At 34.9% G+C, this 24,441-nt stretch overlaps 1 protein-coding gene across 7 annotated transcripts in view; it reads left to right on the plus strand.

Moving 5' to 3' along the window:
* Positions 1-17,282, plus strand: part of PHIP (pleckstrin homology domain interacting protein) — a 130,617-nt gene extending 113,335 nt beyond the window's left edge. For 3 of the 7 annotated variants that reach the window (XM_021092177.1, XM_021092205.1, XM_021092207.1), the window contains 8 exons: positions 599-668; positions 992-1,045; positions 1,304-1,453; positions 5,562-5,714; positions 6,312-6,475; positions 6,931-7,190; positions 7,722-7,919; positions 11,819-17,282. In XM_021092177.1, the coding sequence (XP_020947836.1) occupies positions 599-668; positions 992-1,045; positions 1,304-1,453; positions 5,562-5,714; positions 6,312-6,475; positions 6,931-7,190; positions 7,722-7,919; positions 11,819-12,456 (1,687 nt within the window). In that variant the 3' untranslated portion in view covers positions 12,457-17,282. Of the gene's footprint in view, positions 1-598; positions 669-991; positions 1,046-1,303; positions 1,454-5,561; positions 5,715-6,311; positions 6,476-6,580; positions 6,911-6,930; positions 7,191-7,721; positions 7,920-11,818 lie in introns of those variants that run through there. The other 4 variants (XR_002344074.1, XR_002344075.1, XM_021092190.1 and 1 more) reach the window with 4 other exon arrangements.

Below are 24,441 nucleotides of genomic sequence, written 5' to 3' on the forward strand. Positions count from 1 at the left end.
TTCATTAACACATATAAATGCAGATATATATATTTTGACATTATGTATATAGACATCCATACATATATACATATGTATATATAATGTCAAGGGAAGATGGCTAAGGACGAAATTTTAGGAAATGCCTACATTTAAGAATAAAAGGGAAATTCCCATTTGGTGCAACAGGTTAAGGATCTGGCATTGCCAAGGCTGTGGCACAGGTTGCAACTGTGGTACGAGTTCATTCCCTGGCCTGGGAACTTTCAGACGCTGCGAGAATAGCCAAAAAGAAATGGAATGAAAGGAGAATTAGAAGACAGGAGGTATATTAGCTATCCTTTGTAGGCTGAGGAAGGAAGGCATTCTGGGCACAGTAGTGACCTGAGCAAACCCTGGGAGTGGGAATTGGGCGTGGTGGAAAGTGGTAGGCCAGAGTGGAGGCTTCACATAGAGTGGAGGGGCAAGGGCAGGTGTGTGTGCCTAGGGCTCTGGAGTACCTGATGAAGAAAGCCTTCAGCTTCAAGTTTTGTCTTAATCTGGTTTTAGTAACAGATTTAAAGGGAAAGAAAAATCTCGTGACTCCAATCTTACATACTAACATTTCCTTGTTATTTAGGGATCAGACTTGTTATAACATAATTCCGCTCTACAATTCAATGAAGAAGAAAGTTTTGTCTGACTCTGAGGTATTTAATATTTCATTACCATTACTACATTGGTTAAAGAAATTTACATATAAGAGTTTTCAGATAAATAAATGCCGTTATGAAAATTATTTCTGCCTTATGCTATAGTTAACTTTAAAAAATGATTCCAGTTTGTGTTATAGTTACATTTTTTTAAAGCAGCGGGTGGAGGGAGACTTCTCAGAGTCAATAAAGTATTCCAGCATCATGAATATTATAGGTTTTCCAAAGTGTAAAGGAGATAGTTGGTATGAAACAATTATAGATTATAGTGAAACCTAGAATAGAATACTTTATGAATCTGATGTATTCTTGCTTCAAAGGAAGAAGAGAAAGAAGATGCTGATGTACCAGGAACTTCTACCCGGAAAAGGAAGGTAGTAAGTTTTTTGTTTTAACAGAAGTACTTTAGATGAATTAAAATGTATTGAGCATTTTTTTACTCTTAGTATTTTTAAAGACAGATTAAGTCTTACTTCCCAGTTTCTATCACTAAAATGCGTGGTTTTAAGAACTAGGCAATTGATGTTTCCTTTTATTAGAATTACTGTGTATTATCTAGTAATCAAATACTAAAAATAAAAATTTTATCATATGTGATATTTTATTAATATATTTGAACATTTTTATTTTAGGACCATCAGCCTAGAAGAAGATTGCGTAACAGAGCTCAGTCTTATGATATTCAAGCGTGGAAGAAACAATGTCAAGAATTGTTAAATCTCATATTTCAGTGTGAAGATTCTGAGCCTTTCCGCCAGCCAGTAGATCTTCTTGAATATCCAGTAAGATATACCTGTGTATATATACATACACACATATATATCTTATCCATGACAGTTTTCCATTTATTTTTATGAGTATAGTTTATTTCTTTATTATTTCATGCATGTTCTCATTTGGTTATATGGAGCATCTAAATTGAACTGTGTGGTAAAAACAGAAGTAACCCTAAGACTTCAAAGAACTGGGTTATGATTCCAGCTCTGCCTCCTACCAGTTGTGCAGTTTTGTGCAAGTAGTTTTTTTTTTCATATCTGAATATATTTTTAATATTTTTTCTCCATTATAATTCCATGAATTTATTATGGAAATTATTTAGGAAACAAGAATAATATTACCTAATCTAAACTTGCTTATAGAATTCCTTACAGACATGGAATGAGAATATTACTAGTTATTATTAAACATTACAATACTTTTAAAATTGCACTATATATACATTTAAAGTGGCTTTATTATATATTTAGATGATGCCAATTTATGACCTCTGAAATTCATGTTAAAAAGTTTGACTAAACATGTTACAGGTTTTTATTTTTGCATGCAGTCTTAGCAATCTAAATCTAACTTAAAGTGTTTTTAATTCCTTTTTTCAGTTATTAAAGGTTGTATAATTCAGGGAGTTCCCATTGTGGCTCAGTGGCTTATGAACCCAACTAGTATCCATGAAGACATGGGTTCAATCCCTGGCCTCACTCAGTGGGTTGAGGATCCATTGTTGCCATGAGTTGTGGGATAGGTCACAGACACAGTTTGGATTCCATGTTGCTGTGGCTGTGGTGTAGGGAGGCAGCTGCAGCTCTGATTCAACCCCTAGCCTGGGAACATTATATGCCGTGGGTGTGGCCCTGAAAAGCCAAAAGGGCAGGGGGTTATATAATTCAGATAACATTCTTAGTTTCAAATTAAAATTAAATCTTTTATAAGAGACCATGATCTGGATGTGACATCATCATTCTTCATTATCTTTTTGTTGTTGTTGTTTTGTCTTCTTAGGGCTGCACCCATGGCATATGGAAGTTCCCAGGCTAGGGCTGAATTGGAGCTGTAGCCTGCCAGCCTACACTACAGCCACAGCAACTCCAGATCCGAGCCTACACCACAGCTCATGGCAACACTGGATCCTTAACCCACTGAGTGAGGCCAGGGATCAAACCCACATCCTCCCATGGATTCTAGTTGGGTTCCTTTCCATTTAGCTACAGTGGGAACTCCCATTATCTTTTTTTATGTATGTGTTCTAACTTGCAATGTTGAAAATAGAGAAATTTCATCAGTAGATAAATATCATAAAATGACTTTTTTGTCATTGGGAAGAAGCAATATTTGAGCAGTTAATGGTGGGAATTTTCTAGGGTTGATAAACATTTGACAAAACATAACTTCTTAGCAGGATATAAGAAAAAAAAAGTCTTTACCTACAATAATAGCAAAGAGTCAAAGCTGTAGGGACAAAGGAAAAAGTTAAAGCAACCATACAGAAAATAAGGAAGAGACCTGAGACTAAATATAGTATATTAACTGACTCATTTTATTGATGTTGAACTCAGGTTCAAATTAAGAAGCTCTTTGTTTATTGACAAAAAGCAAAAGCCTATATCTCCTGTATCTGGTGCATCGTAAGTGTATGTAATATTCTTAAAGAATAAACGCTACATAAGAATGCAGTCTCTCTTGTATTCAAAATAATGAGAATGAATTTTAGAACCCCTTCCTTCCACCAGCTAAAAATGTTCACATAGAAAAAGGAGCAGAAACAAGAAAAAAAACCTTAATTTGACGTTTTGTCTCTGTGGTACTTGTTGATGGAAGTGCGAAGACTTAGGGCTATTTACTGTTAACTTATTACTGTCATTAAAAAAAAAAGAGAGAGAAAACTGGTTAATCGGCCTTTTATACTTCAGAATTAAGTATTTTAAGTTAACTTTCAGTCTTATTCTAGCAGATGAGTTCAGACAGATCATGCTCTTCATGCTTTAGCCTTTGTATTAAAATACATTTTGCATGTTACATATTCAAAGCAAGATTTTAAAAAGTTAACTTCTTTGATGAAATTAACATGCTACATATTCTACACCACCTATTTAAGAGCTATATTGAGTAGCTCCTGTATACTGTACTGAGTAATGGAAACCCATGCATGAACCAAGAAAAATGAGGTGTTTATAATAAACTTGCCATTTTAACCTAAATTCTGCAAAAATTTGTATATCATTTTAATAACATTTTCCCCAAATCTGCAAAGTTTATAAAAATCAATGTGTCATGATATTCATTATCCATGTAATTGTAGGCTCTGTCCAAGTGGCTAGTTGGTCATAACAGCAGGAGAGAGAGGTTGGGCTACAGGGGAAGCACAAGGTTTTAGTCTGATTGTGGAAGACAGGAGCAAAGAAAGTTTAAGTCAAAGCCTCATGTGAGGTTTGCATGAGAAAAACAGGGCATGACATAGTAAGCAGTTTATGATTAACTTGTTTGAATAACTCCAGTGGGCTTTGGGGCTTAGGAGTGGTCTCTAGTTTTCTGATAACCTGACTCTGGGGTGATTTGGGGCAAAAGAAATACTGGGTTGAGGGCTGCTTAAGGATATGCTTGGTTTGCATATGAAAGATGTGCTCATAGCACCACCTTTGCTATCTCTAAGAGTTTCTTAGGCCTTAGAAGGGTCTGTATAGCCATCAAAATGCCGGAGTATCAAGAATATGGAAAATAAGAAAATATAATTAATATAATTCGCCCTGTGATGAATGGATGCCAAATAGATATATAATCTAAGAAAACAAAATACCATTAATGACTTTTTTAAAAAATCATACTTAATCGTGCATGCTTTTCCCCTTAAGATGAGAATGAAGCAAAGATGACCATCCTCATCACTACTATTCCACATAGTATTGCAAATTCTAGCCGCTGCAATAAGGCAAGAGAAGGAAATAAAAGGTATTGCAGATTGTTAAGGAAGAAATAAAATTGTCCCTATTTGTAAAAGGCAAAAATACTGTTTGCTTTATGGTCAGACATACTTATGATAATTTAAACTCGATGGTACAAAGTCAAATTATTATATTTGGGTAGAAAAATACAGTTACATGTTCTGGGGCTATGGAAAAGGTATAGGGTTACTTGTTTCCTATTAAAGATATATTATTTGGGATTTCCCATTGTGGCTCAGCAGAAACGACCCTGACTAGTATCTGTGAGGATACGAGTTTGATCCCTGGCCTTGCTCAGTGAGTTAAGGATCCAGCATTGTCAGGAGCTGTGGTGTAGGTCACAGATGTAGCTCGGGTCTGGCATTTCTATGGCTGTGGTGTAGGCTGGCAGCAGCAGCTCAAGTTCTACTCCTAGCCTGGGAACTTCCATGTATACTGCAGATTCGGCCCTAAAAAGCAAAAAAAAAAAAAAAAAAACGTATTCAGATAATTTTATACTATTCCGTTCTATTCTATTGCTTTTTTCTCATTTCATTTGTTTTTATTGCTTCTAGTGTTGCTTTATTTTATATACAGTTGACTAAGTAGAGACTTTGATTGCACCTCTCCTCTATGGAATGAAATGACATGTGTAGGCTTGTGACAGATACATTCATCAATTACTGAAAAGTTCCCAGTTGTAGTCACTGTAGTACTAAAATTGAGGTTAGAACTCAAGCCTTCACATAAATGGGATGCAAGCAGATTTTCATTGTTTTTAACTCCTAATTTTGAAATTAAATTGTGTTTCAGTGAATCAGCAGCCTTTAGAATTTATGGGTAGTAAAAATTGGGGGTTTTTTACATCAAAGTTGTAGAGCTGAGTTTTTTCAGTATTCTTTTAATCACCTTTTTCCAGCACAACTTTACCCTTTACCTCTTTCTGAAAGAAAAAAGCAGAACTTACAGGTTCTTGAATGAGAAAAATCCTATATTATTGTAGTAAAAGGTAGAGGATATGAAAAAAAAATTACTAGGGGGGAAAAAAGGGAACCTTGATGACGGAAACAAGGAATGGTTATTTAATAGTTTTAGGACTTGCAGTCATCACAGAAGTTGAATGTGAATCCCTGTTAGGAGAAGTAATGCTTTGTGGTAGTAATGAAAATAATAATATGACCTGTTTTCCCTCTCTTAGGATTACAGAGACATCATCGACACGCCAATGGATTTTGCTACCGTTAGAGAGACGTTAGAGGCTGGGAATTATGAGTCACCCATGGAGTTATGTAAAGATGTCAGGCTTATTTTTAGTAATTCCAAAGCATATACACCAAGCAAAAGATCAAGGGTATATAATTAAATTACTTTCTTTATGTTTAAATGAAATGAAATTAGTAGAAAAGTATGTTGAGTAACTAATTACTGCTTTTGGGTTAAGTTAGAGCAAAATTGACTATTTATTAGGTTCTTATTGGTATTCTAGTAGAAAAAAGAATTCACGTCTTTCTACTTGATTCCCTTCTGTGAAAAAACTCTCGTGTCACTTATATTTAGGAATGGTTCCTTTTCTTGAAGTAGTTTATTTGCATAGGTCACGTACATATTGTTGTGGCATGTATTAGAGGTATGTGTGCTTCAACTTTTTCAGCTATTTTCTGCATTAGTGGAAGGTAGCATTTTTTTTCCATATAATTACTCATATGATTCATAAAAATGATTAAAACTATAAATATCATTTACCTTTCTTTGGCTGGGCAAGAAGTACAAAAATAATTTAATTGTAATAATGCTTCAGTTTTAGCCTTCATTGAAAGAGACTGGGGAAAAGCAGTGTTTTAAATTCTAAAAACTTTCTGCTAGAAAAATTCTTAAATTATATGTTAATATTTACTGAACAGGCATTTCCTTTGAAGAATGTTTGAACAGTGTTTTTTTCTTTTCACAGATTTACAGCATGAGTTTACGTCTATCTGCTTTCTTTGAAGAACACATTAGTTCTGTTTTATCAGATTATAAATCTGCCCTTCGTTTTCATAAAAGAAATACAATAACCAAAAGGAGGAAGAGAAGAAACAGAAGCAGCTCTGTTTCCAGTAGTGCTGCATCAAGGTAATTGATTTCTTTTAAATACCATCAGCTGACTATAACTTTGTCATCTAAATGATAGAACTTGGTGGTTTTTTAATACTTCCTTTACTATTCCCTATATTACAGAATGATATATTTGACATGCAAGTTCCTATGATGTGGAGGATTTTTAATCTTTTAACTAAAGCTATACTAGTGTAAGTGCTTAAATTCAAACTGCTAAATCTGTACAGTAAAACAGCATTTTTAGGATAGTGATGGCATCATGCTTTCTGTCATATAACTATAGCATTTACAGCGATCCTTCACTAAATATTCACTTTTCAAAGGCTCACAACCATATGAAATCCACTACAAATCTCATATTTTAACATATTTCATAATAGTACAAATATTGAATCAACAACAGTTTATAAAGCTATTTTATTCTTCCACAGAGGCTATAAGAATGACTAATGATACTATTTTATTTACAGCCCTGAAAGGAAAAAAAGGATTTTAAAACCCCAGCTAAAGTCAGATGTCACTACCTCTCTGTTCTCTGCACCTACTCGATCGATACCACCAAGGCACAATGCTGCTCAGATAAATGGTAAAACAGAATCCAGTTCTGTAGTTCGAACCAGAAGCAATCGAGTGGTCATGGATCCAGTTAACCCTGAGCAACCATCTACTTCCTCAGCAGCAAAGACTTTTATTTCGAAAGCTAATACATCTGCAATACCAGGGAAAACAAGTAAGCGTCAGCTGTATTTCCTAAACTGAAGTACATAATAATGACTTTTTTAATTTAAGGGTTTACTTTGCCAAATAAAATATACTAGATTTTAGTCAATTTCAGCAGACACCATTGGTTTTTGCTTTTCTTTATTGTTTTGGCTTTTGTTTGGTTTTGATAAGGAAAAGAAAAATTGAGGTTTAGGAATGTCATTATAGAATAATACCATTATTAAAAATAAAGCTAAAAGGGCAGCTGTGATCCAGACTGCTGGAATTTAAATCCTGGTACCCAGACTTACTAGCAGTTTGCCAAGATTTGCCTTTATGATCTTATAGTGACCAGACCGCTTCTGAAAGGTCTGAAACTGTTAAGAGTTTCTTTTTTGTGTATGTCTTCCTTTTTGGAAGTTGATAGCAAACCCCAGTTTTGTCCTATTGGCCAGTGCAGGCAGTTCACATTAGAAGTAATCTTAACCTACTTGCTTGTTTTAAGGTGAAGTAATTTAACTTTAAGCTTTAATTTTGTGTGTGTGTGTGTGTGTTTTAGTTCTAGAGAATTCTGTGAAACTTTCCAAAACCTTGAATACTCTTTCAAGTCCTGGTCAATCCAATTTTAGTCATGGCACTAGGAACAATTCTGCAAAAGAAAACATGGAAAAGGAAAAGCCAGCCAAACGTAAAATGAAATCACCTGTGCTCTCAAAGACACCCACCCTCTCCAAGTCATCAGCCGTCGTTGAGCAAGGTACAGCAAATCTTAAAATGATACTTGTATTGGAGGAGAATTGATAGCCACTTTTAGGTTGCTCCTTTAAAAGTCACACATACTGTATTAGTTGATAAATTTAGTGAGACATCATTTGATTTACAGCTTTGTTCCAAAAGCAAACTATATTATTTTAAAAGCCAAGAAAAACATGCTATATAGGAATAAAAATATATTCTAAAATCAAAGACTTTTAGTGATATAAATTAAATCATTTTAAACTTCATTATGACAAAACCTTTTTAAAAAGTATATTTAGGAAGTTTAATAAATAAGTTCAATTTAGTTAAACCCAATGTAGCACTTTTTTAGAAAAAATTTTAAATTGTTTTTATATCACAAAGTTTAACACACTGACCTTTAAATAATAATTCATCAGGATTGTCTATAGCCAGATGTCTATTCTAGTATACAACTTTTGACCCCTTAAGTTATGATTCCAAGTTCTTCTGTCTGCAGATTTTCATGGTAAAGGCTTTATGTTTAAAAGATGGAGAAAGTAACTAAAGTTCACCCTATAATATGTTAAAACAATTATGGCTTATTGGCAGCAGACAGCTCAAGAATAAGCATTTTATGTCATGACTTCCAAAGTGTGTCTAGACCATTTCCTTTCCAATATTCCCCCCAGAAACCTCTCAGAATTTAATTTTTTCTACTGAAACAACCTCATTTTGATTAACGATATTGGGATATACCCACCTATGTAAGCTTAAAATTTAACATCCTGGCCTTCTCTTTAGCATCCAAGTCTACTTGTTTCTTTTTTTTTTTTAATTTTTATTATTATTATTTTATTACTCAAATGAATTTATCCCTTCTGTAGTTGTATAATGATGTCTGCCTCCTTAAGGCATCTCTAAACTTCAATTCCTCCTCTCCATTCTCACTTCCAAGTGAGACTGTTTGAGTTTTCTAACTGGTCTCCCTCTCTCAGTTCTCAACTCTTCCTTCCTCGGGCAGTCTTCCATAGTGCAGCCAAAATGACTTTCCTGATGATATGCACACAGATAATTAAGATCTTTCCCTACCTTCAGATCATGCATGGCGTCAGATTGTAATGTTTTTGTCTATTACACAAGACTCTTCATTGTTTGGCTATTACCTAACATTCCAGCTCTGCTTACTTTCCTATCTCCTTTTTATGTCCCAGCCATTCTGAACCTCCTTGAAGTTCCTAAATATTGTTGTCTTTTCTTCTATCTTTGGAATTTCTTTTTTTCTACCAGTTTAATGGTTTCCTGCTACCTTTCAAATCTCACTTTGAAATCTTCTTTAGGAAACCTTCTCCTGGGTTTTTTAGACATAACCAAACACCTCTTGATATTCTCCAAACACCCTGTTCATTGCTTTTTGTAGGCAGTTTTTTTGTTTGTTTGTTTTTTGGGTTTTTTTGCCATACCTGTGGCTCACAGAAGTTCCCAGGCCATGGGTAGAACCTGTGCCAGAGCCTTAACTTGCTGTGCCACCAGAGAATTCCATGGCTGTTATAATTTTGATATACAATGCAAACAAGAATAATTCTATCTCCAGTAGAATCTGAACTTTCTCTCTTGTATTTACTCATTTTTTGTTTGCCCATACTTAGTATATTGTGGACAGTAAGTGAATAAACAAATGACTTTGTATGTCTTTTATGTTTTTACATTTGATTCCTTTCTGAACTGAATTCAGTTTTGAATAGTGTGTTGATCTTGCCTCTGTCTGTCCTGAATCCCAGAGAAATCAAATGTATATAGAGAATTGGTTCTAGCATTATAATAGGGGAGGTTGGCCAATTTGATTTATAATTTTTGAGTATTACAAATACATAGGAATATTAGTACAATATAGAAATATAAGCTATTCTATAACTAATCCATAATGATATATCACATAAATTTTGGTACCTGAATTGACTTAGAAACAAGAGCAGTGATGTGCAATTCAGATATAATACAGGCTACATACATAATTTAAAATTTTCTAGTTGTTACATGTAGTAGTAACAGCAAGTAGGTGAAATTATTAATTTAATAATATACTCTATTCTATTGTATCAAAAATATTAACATGTAATTTTAACATGTAATCAATATTTCACAGTCTACACTGTTTCAGTATTCAGATTTAAATTTAATTAAAAATTCAGTTCATTGATTGCATAGTTAGATAATGAGCTACTCAGTAGCCATATGGTTGGTAGTTTACCTCATTGGATAGTTTAGGTCCAGATGAATGATTTTTAAAAAAGCTTCATTAGTTCTTAACCCTTTTAGGTTATATATTACTTTGCAAAGTTGACAAAACCTATAGTCCTTTCCCAAAAAAATGCATGTAGGCATATCCACACAAAATCTGGACCATTTCAAGGAGTTCATGGGGTCCTTGAAGCCAGTCTATAGAATCTTTGCAGGGTTTGCCTCCCATATATGTGTAACTTTGCCAGTAGTCTTCATGTAAAACAAATTAAAAGGTAGAATCTAACAGACTCCTAAGGCAAGTTACGGATAAGTTGTTTTAGAAAGTACTGCTTTCTGCATGCACACATTTTCCCCTGTACCTCTCCCCTCATGTTATGTAAAATCACTAATTTAAAGAAAATCATTGTATAGTGGGGTCAGGAAACGAGGGTTTTGTCCTCTTCTCTGCTGTTGGCTCTGCCCTCCTGTGAGTCTCTTGACAGCTGTTTCTTGAAATTTACAAAGTACTGTACAACTCAAAACTCATGACAAAATGTAACATTATGAAGAAGCAGTCTCTTTAACAGCAGTTTCCATCTCTTTCTGGATTTCCTTTAAAATATTGTATTGCAGGAGTTCCCTTGGTGGTGCAGTGGTTAATGAATCTGACTAGGAACCATAAGGTTCGATCCCTGGCCTCACCCAGTGGGTTAAGGATCCAGCGTTGCTGTGAGCTGTGGTGTGGGTCGCAGACACAGCTCGGATCCTGTGTTGCTGTGGCTCTGGCGTACGCTGGCGCCTACAGCTCCAATTAGACCCCTAGCCTGGGAATCTCCATATGCCGCAGGTGCGGCCTTAGGAAAGACAAAATATATATATATATATAGTATTGCAGATCACCCACCACAACCAAACAACAAAACCTCAGAATTTTGGAAGGGAAAAAAGTTAGTGGTAGTGCATCTGAAAAGGTAATAGCAGCCCCTTTCTTTTTGGCCATAGAAAGGCAGTTCATCATGATGTCCAAATCCTACAGATTTAGAATTTGATCTCCAGAATTTTTTTTTTTAATTAAGCATATGGCCTTTATTTTGGAAACTCTTATAATGGGATTTTTAACTCTGACAATAGCTAGTGGCATGCATAATGGATTTGGTTGATACGTGCACTCAATATTGTTTATGATTACAATGGCAAGTCAGTCATTTGCCATTCAATTAATAAGGATACAGGACTGTTCTAAAAAGAGCCTGTGAAGAAAACTACCATTTAGTTGTTTTTTTCAACCCTCTTAAAAATTCTGAGAACATAATCTGTGACCAAGACTAATATGTTTCTTCTGTTCTTATAGAAAAGCTAGATGAAGAATGTCAAAGCCATGAGTATTTATGGAGAACATATGATATAAATTATTCCAGTAGGTATATCTTAAACCTCTTGCATAGGAATTATTAGGAGATCCTTTTTACTTCTGAGAAACCTAAGGAGATATTTAGACTATAAATTATTCTCTGATTTCAGAAAGGTTATGACATCACATCTAAAAGAGGATCAAAAAAGAATAATTCCAGTCTTGATAGTCCCTTTTTCCTCCATCCCTAGTAGAAAAAGTGATTAGAGGAAAGTAGAGGGGAATGGTATGCTTATTTATTCAGATGACTAAGTTTAAAGGCCATGGATTTTATGCTGATTATTTCCAATGTTGATCCCTTTCAGCAGATTGTAAAAACAATGCTCTTGTAACCGGAAGCATTCAAGTAAATGGCCATGGAGGGCAGCCTTCTAAACTTGTGAAGAGGGGACCCGGAAGGAAACCTAAGGTGGAAGTTAATAGCAGCAGTGGTGAAGTAATACACAAGAAGAGGGGTAGAAAGCCCAAAAAACTACAGTATGCAAAGCCCGAAAATTCGGAGCAAAATAGTATGCATCCCATCAGAGATGAAGTAGTTCCTTCTTCAACCTGCAGTTTTCTTTCTGAAACTAATATTGTAAAGGAGGATTTGTTACAGAAAAAGAGTCGTGGAGGCAGAAAACCCAAAAGGAAGATGAAGACCCAGAAACTAGACTCAGATCTCATAGTTCCTACAAGTGTTAAAATGCTAAGGAGAAGTAACCGTAAAAAGACTGATGATCCCCTGGATGAGGAAGAAGAGTTTGAGGAGCTGAAAGGCTCTGAACCTCACATGAGAACTAGAAACCAAGGTCGAAGGACAGCCTTCTATAATGAGGATGACTCTGAAGAGGAGCAAAGGCAGCTGTTGTTTGAAGACACTTCTTTGACTTTTGGAACTTCTAGTAGAGGACGAGTCCGAAAGTTGACTGAAAAAGCAAAAGCTAATTTAATTGGTTGGTAACGTGCACCAAAATATTTTACTTCAAAATCTATAAAGCAGGTACAGTTAAGGAGTATGTAGAACTAAGGCTTCTGCTTCCTTGCTGCTATGATGGATTAGGGAATGTTATGATTTGATTTGCAAAAACAAACTTACAAGACACTTCACTTCTTTAAATGAATATATATATATAAATATATACATATATATTTTAAATGTTTGCTATTTATTGCCCTTAGATAGGTTATGCATTTCAACATTCATTTCATTTACTGTTCAAAACAAAAGAAATTGAGGCTCTATAATGAATTTCCAATTTGTTTCTGGAAAAGACAGTTCTGCTACACTCTTAAGGAGCATATTATTCCTAGTGATAGAGCATTTTATGTTAAAATGAATTATTTTTGACCAAGCCAGCTACATTTCTGTTGATACAGAAGTCATGCCCTTGGAGGACAGATGTTACCAGAGTAGCAGTAAATTAAGAAACGTGTTTCCTCTAAAGATAGACAATTCCCACCATTTGATACCCCAAAAAGTTTAATTTTAATTATAGAATGTTCATCTACAAAGAATCTAGAGGAGGCTTTTGCTGTATTCCATTTCTGCCAAACTTAAGAGAAAATGTACTGATGAAAAGGAAACATATCCACATTGGAAAACATTTGACTGTCTAATTTTTCAGACCTTGATTCTTATATCAATCACTCAATCTCTGTTTATTGTGCCAAAGACTGAGAATCAGTGCAGTGGAAAGCCTGTTTTTGCCTGTCAGGACAGCATACACTTTTCAATATTGGAAAGGCTATATATTATTCTAAAGAGCAAGTTATTAAAGAGTTATGCTGAGATGTATCTTTTTTTGGTACTAATAGTAGAAAATAATGCACTGGTGGGTCCTTTGACAGAGATGTTTTAGAGAAAATGTTTAAGTGGTTAAAGGATTCAAGGAAAATACAGGAATAAGGTATGCGATTTGATGTTTACTTGTTAATCTGGATTCATGTCATTTCTAAACGTTAGACATATCTAATAGGCTAAAATGACTTACAAAGAAATGTGTCTGTGTGTGTATGTGTATATATTAATAAATGGGTATAATTAAATATATATACAAACACATACTTATATTACCCAGGTATAAATTCTTTTTTCAGGATTTTTTAGATAGTGGTAGAATAAAAATAATTTTAAAATGTCATACTTTATAGTTTAATTTTAAGGGGAAGATTGGTTATTTTCAACTATTAAAGGTTAAAATAGGCCAAATCACTTTTTATGCAATCATGTTTTATACAGTGGTCTCATTGCACATTGTGTTTTTCTGCACTTTTTACGGTATCCTTATCACGCTGGTATGTCAATATACACCCTAAAGAAAAACTCCATTTAATGATTGTGCCTTGTATTCTATTATTTTTTGCATCATTAGTAAAATTAAGTTGTCTATTGTAAATGATAACTATATGACTTAGGAGAATGTATTGCTATATGTACTGCTATGGAAAAGGAAAGCAGTTATTTATTTGTTTATGGTACAGTTATTTTATACCTTAAAAACCAACATAAATACCATTTCTATTGTTTAAAGATTATTGTCCATTTTTTTAAAAGTTTAAAGAATGTAGTATTTTCTGAGGACTAGTATGGTACAAAAATGTAACCAAAACTTTTCAGATACTACATTTCTAAAAAGCAAGGATGGGGAACATATATGTATCAGCATGACCCTGATGTAGAAAAATAAAGTCTTTAATTGAAGCTTGGCAAATACATTACATAATGATTTCTTTACATATTTCTGGTAGGGATCAATGTTAGCTGTGATTTGATTGTCTTGAAGAAGAATGGGAAGTGATACATTTGGGCTTTTTAGATCCTTTGTAACTAAATTTGTACAGAAATCCTCCTGTGAAATTAAGTAAACCATTTTCCAGATCTTACCTGGATTGCTGTGATTTTGCAATTGAAAAATAATTTCAAATTTTTCAGGTTTTTTGTATATTTATTTTTTTCTAACAAATATATTTAACTATATAATTAAAATTCAGTAGTTAAACTCTTCATAATGCAGAAATGGATGGCTTGGTTGTATAGTAAAACGAGTCTCAGTTACACCATTATTGAAAATAATAGTGTGTATGTTTGAAATTATAAGTCATTAAAGTAACTTGTTGCTTTAAGGCAATCTATTTGAAACATAATTTCCTGATGTTATCTGCATTGTGTTAGAAAAAAATCCATTTTTGTAAAAAATACGTGTACAGTTTTAAGGTGTGTACAGAAAAAGGAAGAGCGTACACAGTCTTAAGAGTGGAATGTACCTTTAGTATGGTGTATTAGTTTGAACTCTTGAGCAAAGAAATGAGTATTTACCATCTTGTTGGCAACAAGTAAATGTATTATTACTCCTGTGCTAAAGACACTGTATATTTATGACCTTATTTGAATATTATTAGACACTGGTTTCTTAGTAAAGCAAAAACGACTTGCATCGGATTCTTTGTAATTGAAACACTTAAAAGGTATTAGTAAATAACAAGATATATCTAGAGTTTCTATTTTTATAATTTAGCTTCTATGCATTGCAAAAGCTGAATTGAGAAATTTAAGTCTTCATCATGGTTTTGTTCTGTTTGACCACTTGGAAAATATCTTCTTTGAGACAGTAGCACCATATGTACTATTTATAGGTCAAAAAGGAAATGTTGGCAGTTGTCTTAGTGAGCAATAAAAAAATTGAAGTTTTACTGAAAGTTTCAGAAATATAACTTTACATAAAAAATGTAAATCATTTTATGTATTTCTAAGTACCTGGCTCCAATATTCTCTCCTTCCACCCCAACATTCTTGAGTCCCAATCAAATCTTATAATATTACAAAATGTTGCAAATGAGCAGTTAAAACATTCAGTCTAATTACAGTCTCATAACTGGGTAATAGACATATATATATATATATATATATATATATATATATATATATATATATATATACACCTTTTAAAAACTTTTTGCAATCTGCTCTTACAGCATTGGACTATTTTGTGCTTATATTCATGAACTAAAGATTTGTTGACCTTGCTTTCACCGTTTGTATGATTGCTCAGCTTCACCACAAATTTGAGGATTCTTTGATAGCTTTGTAACCAAATGATCTTTCTCCTTAAATTTAATGAGAATACATAGATTATTTGTGAGCTTGTTTAGGTCACATCTGAGACATGAAGTTTGGGTGAATCCAGTATCATTTGGAAATGAATTACATTAAGACACACTGATCAGTAGAAAGATCCTCAGCAGCATGTATGTTAACATCCAGAATGGTCCCTTATCTGCACTGAATGGATTAATCAGACATTCAGATAACAATTTTAGCTTCTATTTACATGTTTTGAAGTGATTTGTAATACAGTTTCTCCAGTTTATAGTATTTACTTAACTCTAGCATTCCATTTAACACATACAAACAATACCTATCTCTCAAGAGGTCAACTGGAAGCAATTTTGAGTTTCTGTTATCTACCTAGTGAAAACAAATTGTTATTCTGAATGTTTTGTTCACCTGAAATTTATTTTTGAGTAGGTTGAAAGGACCAAGATTCTCAAGCATTTGAAGGGCTGTAAGTGTTCTCCTTATATGCAGGAAGTATGACTTTAAAAGTCATAATAGAGGAAGTACATTTATGTTCTACCCCCACATCTAGTTTTTTTTTTTTACAGGTTTAGTTAAATTTAGGTAAAATTTACTTTCCTATTTAAATCAGAAAATAGAGCTTTTCCTCACTTCCTTCCTTGCACTTCCCCTCATTCCCCAATTCCAAGTGATTTGAACTAAATAGGACATTTACTAAGAAGCTTATTTTTGTTCCTAACTATACTTAGCTAAGCACTCCAGATGGAAAGTCACTGTGTACTGTGTACAGTACCCAAGAAGAGGTCACACTGAGTCAGAAGACTGTAAGTACCACTTTTGACGCTCCAGATATAAACCTTGTACACACTGTAGTAAAACAATTAGAAACTATTATGAGCTATAAATATATATTATTTTTAGTTTTGATAGCTCTGTGTTGCAATACTTTGAAAATGCAGATAAAATCATCAGGAAATTAACCTTATATGGCACAAACCAAATACATAATAGTGGGTGGCTATGAGTTTCTACATTTAAGGAGCTAAGAAAATAGGTTTGAGATGATATATCATATACACACCTATGATGCAGAGGCACACATGCTCGTTGCTTTGAAGATCGTGTGTGTTGATGGATCACAAGGAAAAGCTACAAATTGAGACGAGATATGAAGTTACATTTTTGGACCATATTAAATCTGCAAGCAGATGGGGGTCTTAATAAAGATCTTTTAGAAAACTGTTAAATCCTGTCAACACAATATTTAGACGTGTAGAATGTAGCTCAATTTTTAAAAAGTAACTGACCTAGAGGGTTAAAGTTGAAACTGACACATTTTCAAATTAAAATGCTTATTTTGTACAGAAAACAATGTTAAACACAAGCAAATCTGTTGTATGTAATAAGTAACAGAGTCTAAAAACAAATTAATTATTTAGCTTTATTGAAGTTTTTGTTTTTTTTCCTTCTGGAAACCTGGAGTATCATGTTATAAACGGCAGTCTCACACCAGAATAGCAGTGCCCTTTCTTTTTGTACATAATGGTTGGACCTTTCTTTACTGTTATGTGGACACTTTCTATGTTAGTTTTGATGCATAATTCTTTGAATCCTTTTATACAAACTAGAATGTATGTGTAAGAATTCCTGTCCCTGCAATGTAGTAACTACAAACTTATTTTTAAATAAATAGAAAACTTGTTTTTCTAAGCTATTTTGTAGAGCCTCATTTCTTATTTTTGTAACACGTAAAACACTACATAATTTCAAGAGGCACTTTACCAAAGAAACACTTATGTAAGTGCTGGGGCATTGGTCTTTTCCTGTGCTTCAGTACTTAGCAAAATGTTACATAGTACCAGCTAATTAAAGGATTGCCAGGTAAGAATCCAAAACAAGCAAAGGTTAAAAATAAGTCATTTACTTTTCAAAGAGTACACTTAAACCTGTACTGATTTGTTATACAGAAATTACTGTACTGGGTATATATGTAACATTTCAATATTTAGACTTGTCTATAAGAGATGTTTCAAAGGAGCAGTTCACATACTTATTTTCTCAAAAATGTAATGTGAAATTTCTGGGAAAATTAAATGGATGAGTGATGAAAACCTTTATTAAGCAGTTAAACAAAATGAGGTTCACAAAGCTTATTGCTATTTTTCTAGGAATGTGTTCAGATTGGCATACATTTTTACTGACATCCTGAGAATATCAATTTTAGTATAAAGAATACATGTCTGTAATAAATGACAATTCCAGTTAAGCACATGAGAATTTATGAATTTGTGCTGTTAATGATTTTTCCTTAAATTTTGTTTATATAAAATAAATTTCTAAGTTAAGGGAAGCAAATAAACATTTCCAGGTACCTCTTTCTAAAGTATGCCGGTACTAATACCTAGTTTATACTTAAGAGGAACAGCCAAGAAAAATTCACTTTTAGCAGCCACTTTTTACTAGTATTTCTTGTGTAATAACGTGAACTTTATATTCTTGGCTAAGCGTCCCCATTATTTAAGAACAATGAAATTAAAAACCAAAACTTGAAATTTCTGTTCTTTCCAAGTATAATGCCTCATATTTATAATAACCTTTTAGCATTTAACATAATTATCATATATTGATTACTGTTTTAGGTTTCATTAGGGAAAAAAAAAAAATGGAAAGAACTCGGTTAAATACCTTTCTGCCTAAATCATTAGACGTGTTGACAACACAGTGTAACTAGCTGGGCTGAGCTTGGCATTGAGTCATTTCATTTCAGGAGCTTCACTTTCTTCACCTGTAAATTAAAAAAAAATTTTTGATTAGGTAATCTACAATGTCCTATTCAATTCAAATAGCTTATGATTATTTCTCACGTGTATATTGTCTTCTGTACTTAAGACTCAGTCTTAGCTTTTCTGTTTGGTCCCAAAATAAAATATGCCATTTAATGTATAGCTTTCACTCAACCTGTGTCTGTGATCCTGACCTGATTGTATTAAGTACAAGATCTTCTGAACCCTTAGAGTTTTAACTGCTGTTGTGACACACCATAAATTGTGAGTTGAGTTGAAATACATGTTACTACTAATAAAAAGCACAAAAGTGTATGGTTTTTTTTGAGGGGCCTTCTGGGAAATCTCAAAGATAGTGTAAAACAAACCCTGAAAATTTATGTTAGGGACCAATATTCGGAGAGCAAAATCAAAAAAGTTTTCAGAAGAAATGTAATCATGGGTACCTGAGAATAACATTTGGTTTCCCATTTAATTAAAAGTAAAATAAATTATTTAAATAAAGAAGGCGGAACTATTTTAAGAAAACTTAGATCTTTGACAAGTGGAAAACTTTTGGTCTTTTTTAAGATTCAAGGACATTATAAAGTCAAAACAAAGCCATTTGTGAGATACTGAAAATCAACGTATTATATGGAAGTTAAAGAGCAACTCAGTCTTCTTTCATGCTCTTTAAGAACATGTCTTATTTTAACAGAGAAAACCAAATTCTAGTTTGGTATTAACATAGTACTTAGCAATAGAGTTTTCACAAACTGCCTTTCCCCTCTTCTAAATAAGCACATCAAAACTATGGAAATTTTGTCATTTTTTAACATTTTATGGTTTCTTTTCAGGTTCTTATTCTCTCTTCTACTTATATATACTCAAGTTTTGCATATTTTGGAGCAAATAAACTCTTTAGGACAAAACTCTGTCCCAGAAAAACTTCTTTCCATTATCCATTATTTATCTGTCACTATTTGTTCTTGGTCTCAATTACCTATATTAATTATAAATCTTAACCACAGTAACTAATTCCTTTTTCAGAGATAATTGAAAGTAATTTAAAAATTGCAAGCATTTTTACAGAATAGCAAAGCTCATGAATACATGTAACTTTTAAGTCTTAAAATCACAAAAATAAACATGTTCATTAAATATATGACTCAAAGATAGCCAGTCCATAGTATAAAAATATAAGCAGATGTATATAAACTTAAAATTATACTTAGCAATTCAAGTAAGTATAAAGCTAAATTCAAGCTAAATTTGAGATATTTAGCAATATTTCGTTATTGAATCTTAAAATCAAATAGGTAACCAGTGATTATCCATTAATTCAGTTTAATATTAGTTCAAAGTTTTGAGTTACCTGAAGATCTTGGAAATCATGTTCATACTGACATACTACAAAACAATTACTGCTATAAAAACATTTGTCAGAACTATGATTTGATTTCAATATTTTTCAGCTATTCTAAATTTTATGTAAGAGTAAATGCTATTTAGTCAGTAGACCAACATAAGTAGTTTAGAGGCTTTAGATTAACTTCTTGACAGAACAGACGCAATCCTCATTTAAAAAAAAATAAAATGTATTCTTATATTCCATATTTATATTAAAAAGACACATAGCCAATATTTTTTTATTTTTTGCTTCTTTTAGGGCTGCACCTTTGGCATATGGAGGTTCCCAGGCTAGGGGTCAAATCAGAGCTACAGCTGCCAACCTATGCCACGGGCATGCCAGATCCAAACCGCGTCTATGACCTACAACACAGCTCATGGCAAGGCCAGATCCTTAACCCACTGAGCAAGATCAGGGATCGAACCCGAAATCTCATAGTTCCTACTCGGATTCTTTTATGCCGTGCCACAACAGGAATTCCAGAAAGACTGTTTTTTAATGTTTCTTAAAGTACTAGATATTTAGTTTCCCTATTATCTGTAAATTGGGGGAAATAATAGATTTATTAAAACATTTATATCTATAAACCAATCAGAAGAGTTCCTTTAAAGTCCTTTAAGAGATGATATAGTTCAGTTTATTAAAACCCTCTAATAGTAGGAAATCATTTCATACTTAAAAGGAGGGTAAAGGCTTTTCTTAGTTACAAAGAGATCACACAGATTTATCTCTACACCTTTAGTTCCGAATTAAACATAGACACAAAAATCTCATCAGGGTAGGGAGTTTCCTTCGTGGTGCAGTGGGAATAAATCCAAGCAGAATCCATGAGGATGCTGGTTTAAGGATCCTGCGTTGCCATGAGCTCTGGTATAGGTCACAGATGTGGCTTAGATCTGATATTGCTGTGACTGTGGTATATATAGGCTGGCAGCTGTGGCTCCAATTCGACCCTTAGCCTGGGAACTTCCTTATGTTGTGGGTTCAGCCCTAAAAGGTAAAAAAAAAAAAAAAATCTGGAATTTGTAAGAGGGTGCTTTAACTTACCTGCATAATGTTCCCCAATTTCCTTCTGGCAGTGGCAGCTGGGACCACGAATGTGGCCACCTGTATTCCTGGTACAAGAGTGGGGAACCACATGGCCTTGTTCTAAAATAATTGTGGTTGTGTTTTGAGCTTGTCTGTTAGGCTTCTGGAGGGGTTAGCTCAGTTGTGTGTTTTGACCTGTCTAGTGGCTCCTGGAGGGGTCAGCTCAAACTCTTAAAAGTCATATGCAAAGGACTTCAGCTCACTCCCAGAACAGTAAGCTTATTCCCAGAGGGATCAGCTCAGGGGCTTGCCTTTGTTTCAGCCACCTCTGAATTTTCTCAGGTCTGAAGTGGCCTTTGTCAAAAGCATCTAAAAGCAAATGTACTAGCCACAGCTACCTGAAGAAAAGGAGAAAAGCTGGGGCAAGCAGTAGGCTGACTGGAAAGCTTGTAAGGAAGATAATAAATGGGAGAATAAAGGCTTTGAAAAGCTTCCATGTGTACTATATGGTCTTGAAGGCCAGGACTGGGTGCATGGTTAGAAAAGACCTGAGAAGATGCTAAACTTTCACCTCCGTCTGATCTTTAGGCTCCTCACAACAGGAAGAAAAGGCTAAGGCAGCACTGTAAACAGCCGCCAAAACCAGGAAAAAGGGAACAGACAGTTAATATGGAGGACCAGAGAGCTATATTTTTTGGTGGGGTAGGAGCACTAATTATTTAAGGAAATTGGTCAGATCACTAGCTGACCCCTAAACTCATGGAACAAGGTCTTCAGTGGTCACGCATGACAAAGAATACAGTCTTGGAGGAGTTCCCATCATAGCTCAGTGGTTAATGAATCTGACTAGCATCCATGAAGATGCAAGTCTGCTTCCTGGCCTTGCTCAGTGGGTTAAGGATCCAGCGCTACCGTGAGCCCTGGTATAGGTCAAAGATACATTTTGGATCCTGTGTTGCTGTGGCTGTGGCATAGGCCAGCAGCTATAACTCCAATTCGACCCCTAGCCTGGAAACTTCCATATGCCATGGGTGCGGCCCTAAAAAGAAAGGAAAAAAAAGTATACAGTCTTTACAAATATAGGTTGGAAAACTCACTAAACAATAAGTCAACAAGAACCAAAAACAATGGAAGCTGGGGGGAAGAATCAAATTTCTAGTTACTACACTAGAATATTCAATAAAAATTGAGATATACAAAGTAAGAAAGTATGCCCCATTCACAGGAAAATAAGATTGTGGGTAAAATGAATGAATGAATGAATGAAAAATTTGAAAAAAAGATTGCTAGGTTAGATGCAAAACTGTTTAATGTTTTACAGAGCAATACCACAACTTTGTAGTTACCTTTTCCAGTGAATGGAAATGATTTTTTCCCCCTTTTTTGGCTGCCCATGGCATGCAGAGTTACCCAGCAAAGATCAGATCTGAACTACAGGTGCAACCTATGCTGCAGCTTGGCAACACTAGATCCTTAACCCACTGTGCTGGGTCAGGGATCAAACCTGCACCCCAGTGCTCCAGAGACACATGAGCTACAGTGGGAACTCCTAAACAGAAATGATTTTTAATTCCACTGGACAAAATCTAGAAGTTAACCTGTAAATTAATTGATCTTAAATTGTGAGATCTTTAAGCAGAATCTTAAAAAGTTATTTGCAAAGGACTTCATATACTCATCTGAAACACCCATACCCAAAGACCTGTGAAATAAGTAATTTCATCAAGCTTTCTGGCATTGTCAGGCTATAAGGACACCTCTGTTAAAACATGTAGGCAATATGTATCCCAAAGAAATGATGAACATATATGGCCACCTTGGCCCTAGTTAGAAAGACTCTGAAGTCCCAGTTTTATTTTTTCAGGTGACTCACTAAGTTTTACTAATCCCCATAGCAACCTATAATCTTAGCCAATCACCCTCACTTATTAAGACCACTTGAAATATTGGAATGTATTTCTCTATCATTATTATTAGGGAGCCAATTGAATGCTAGTTAAATAATCGTAGTAGCTGTATTATTTTATAAAATAGAGTGATATTAGTTATTTGACTGTACAACAAAGAATGAATAAATAACCCTGCTACAAAAAAATAGTACAAAACTTGGAGCAAATGGAATAATCTTCTCCTCCCCATTTTCATATGTGCCATAGAATTAAAAATTCTAATTTGTCAAACTACTCAGACCATTTCTTTTATGACTCTTTTTTACTTAAATGTAAATTTTTTCCCTGTCTTTGCAAACTACCTGTTCCCTAGTGCCAAATTCATACTGATGGTAATAATGGATGGTTAATATTAAGCTCTTGTGTCAATATACATTCTTTACATATATTAGCTCATTTAGAGTTAGCATGACTTTGAGGTAGGTACAATTAATATTCTTATGTTTCCATTAGGAGAAACTAAAAGACAAAGATTGAGTTGGGATCAGGATGCAGAGGAGTGGGATGTGGCACACAAGTTCTCCCACAAAAATATTTTTAAAAAATCTACATGTTGAATGATTCACACAGAACATCAACTGAACTCTGGCAGAAGACTTCAGACTTCCAAAAAGGGCAAGAAACCCTCCATATAAATTGGTAGAACAAAAGGGGAAAAGAGAGTGAGAGAAGAGAAAAATGGAATCAGAACAGGACTGGCACTCCTCCCATCCAAGTACTAAGCAGACCTGACCCTACTTAGCTTCTGAGTTCAGACAGGCATGTTCGAGGTGGTATGGCCATAGACAGGACCAGCTCTCCTGAGAGGGAGCTATGAAAGAGAAGGAATCCACACCCTGGGAGGACACCTGACTGACAGGGAGATCAACCAAGAAGGAGGGGAAACCTCAAAGCCCCACAGAAAAGCCCAGCAGCCAGACTGAGGAGGGCAAAGCAGAGAGAGAGACACACACATACCATCAGTATCACTGTGCAGGACACCACAAACAGACACTCAAGTGGGAGCTGGACTCTGAGACTCAGATTTCAGAAGTCATTTCTGGGGAGAAGATTTGTGTTGTTTGTGTGGAGACAGCTTGAGGTGGCTAGGGAGTGGTGCATCCTGGGCTAGGGAGAAGTGTACCATAGCCAAGGGAGTGCAGGAGGCCTGGGCCCACCAGAGAAGCAAGGTTGCATTATTGGGGAGAGTGAGAGGAGACAGGGGTGAGGTCGCCATAGGAACTTCTTTATTTTTTTTTTTTTTTTGCACACACACAGGCTCTCAGGCAGCAAGGCACCTCTTGCACAGGCTACAGCAGTGGGTGCAAACCACTGCAGCAATCTTAGACTCCTAAGGTGGGTCCAATGAACAGGCACCACCTGTGGCCCCAGACACCTCAGGGGTCATTGCCACAGCAGAGGGCCCTGCAACCAAGTGATGCCTGTTGCCCTCACCTCCCTGGGAATGCACATACCTGGACCTTGCTGCTCCCCGTGGGTTATTGCCACTGCCAAGGGCCCCACAAACTGGAGCAGTCTGCTGCCCCAACTTCCCTCGAAGGGCTCAGCAACCAGGTGCCACCTGAAGGCACTCGCATTGCACCCAGCTCCCTGGAATCAAAGGCAGGCATACAATTTCATACACCTTGTCAAGGTGATAACAGCCTGCACACACTGAGAAAAGAGACAGCAAGCATCCAAACCAAAAGCAGCCCTCACACACAAAAGAAGAATAAGCCCT

Source organism: Sus scrofa, chromosome 1 (genome assembly GCF_000003025.6).
Source record: "Sus scrofa isolate TJ Tabasco breed Duroc chromosome 1, Sscrofa11.1, whole genome shotgun sequence".
Lineage (NCBI taxonomy): Eukaryota > Metazoa > Chordata > Mammalia > Artiodactyla > Suidae > Sus > Sus scrofa.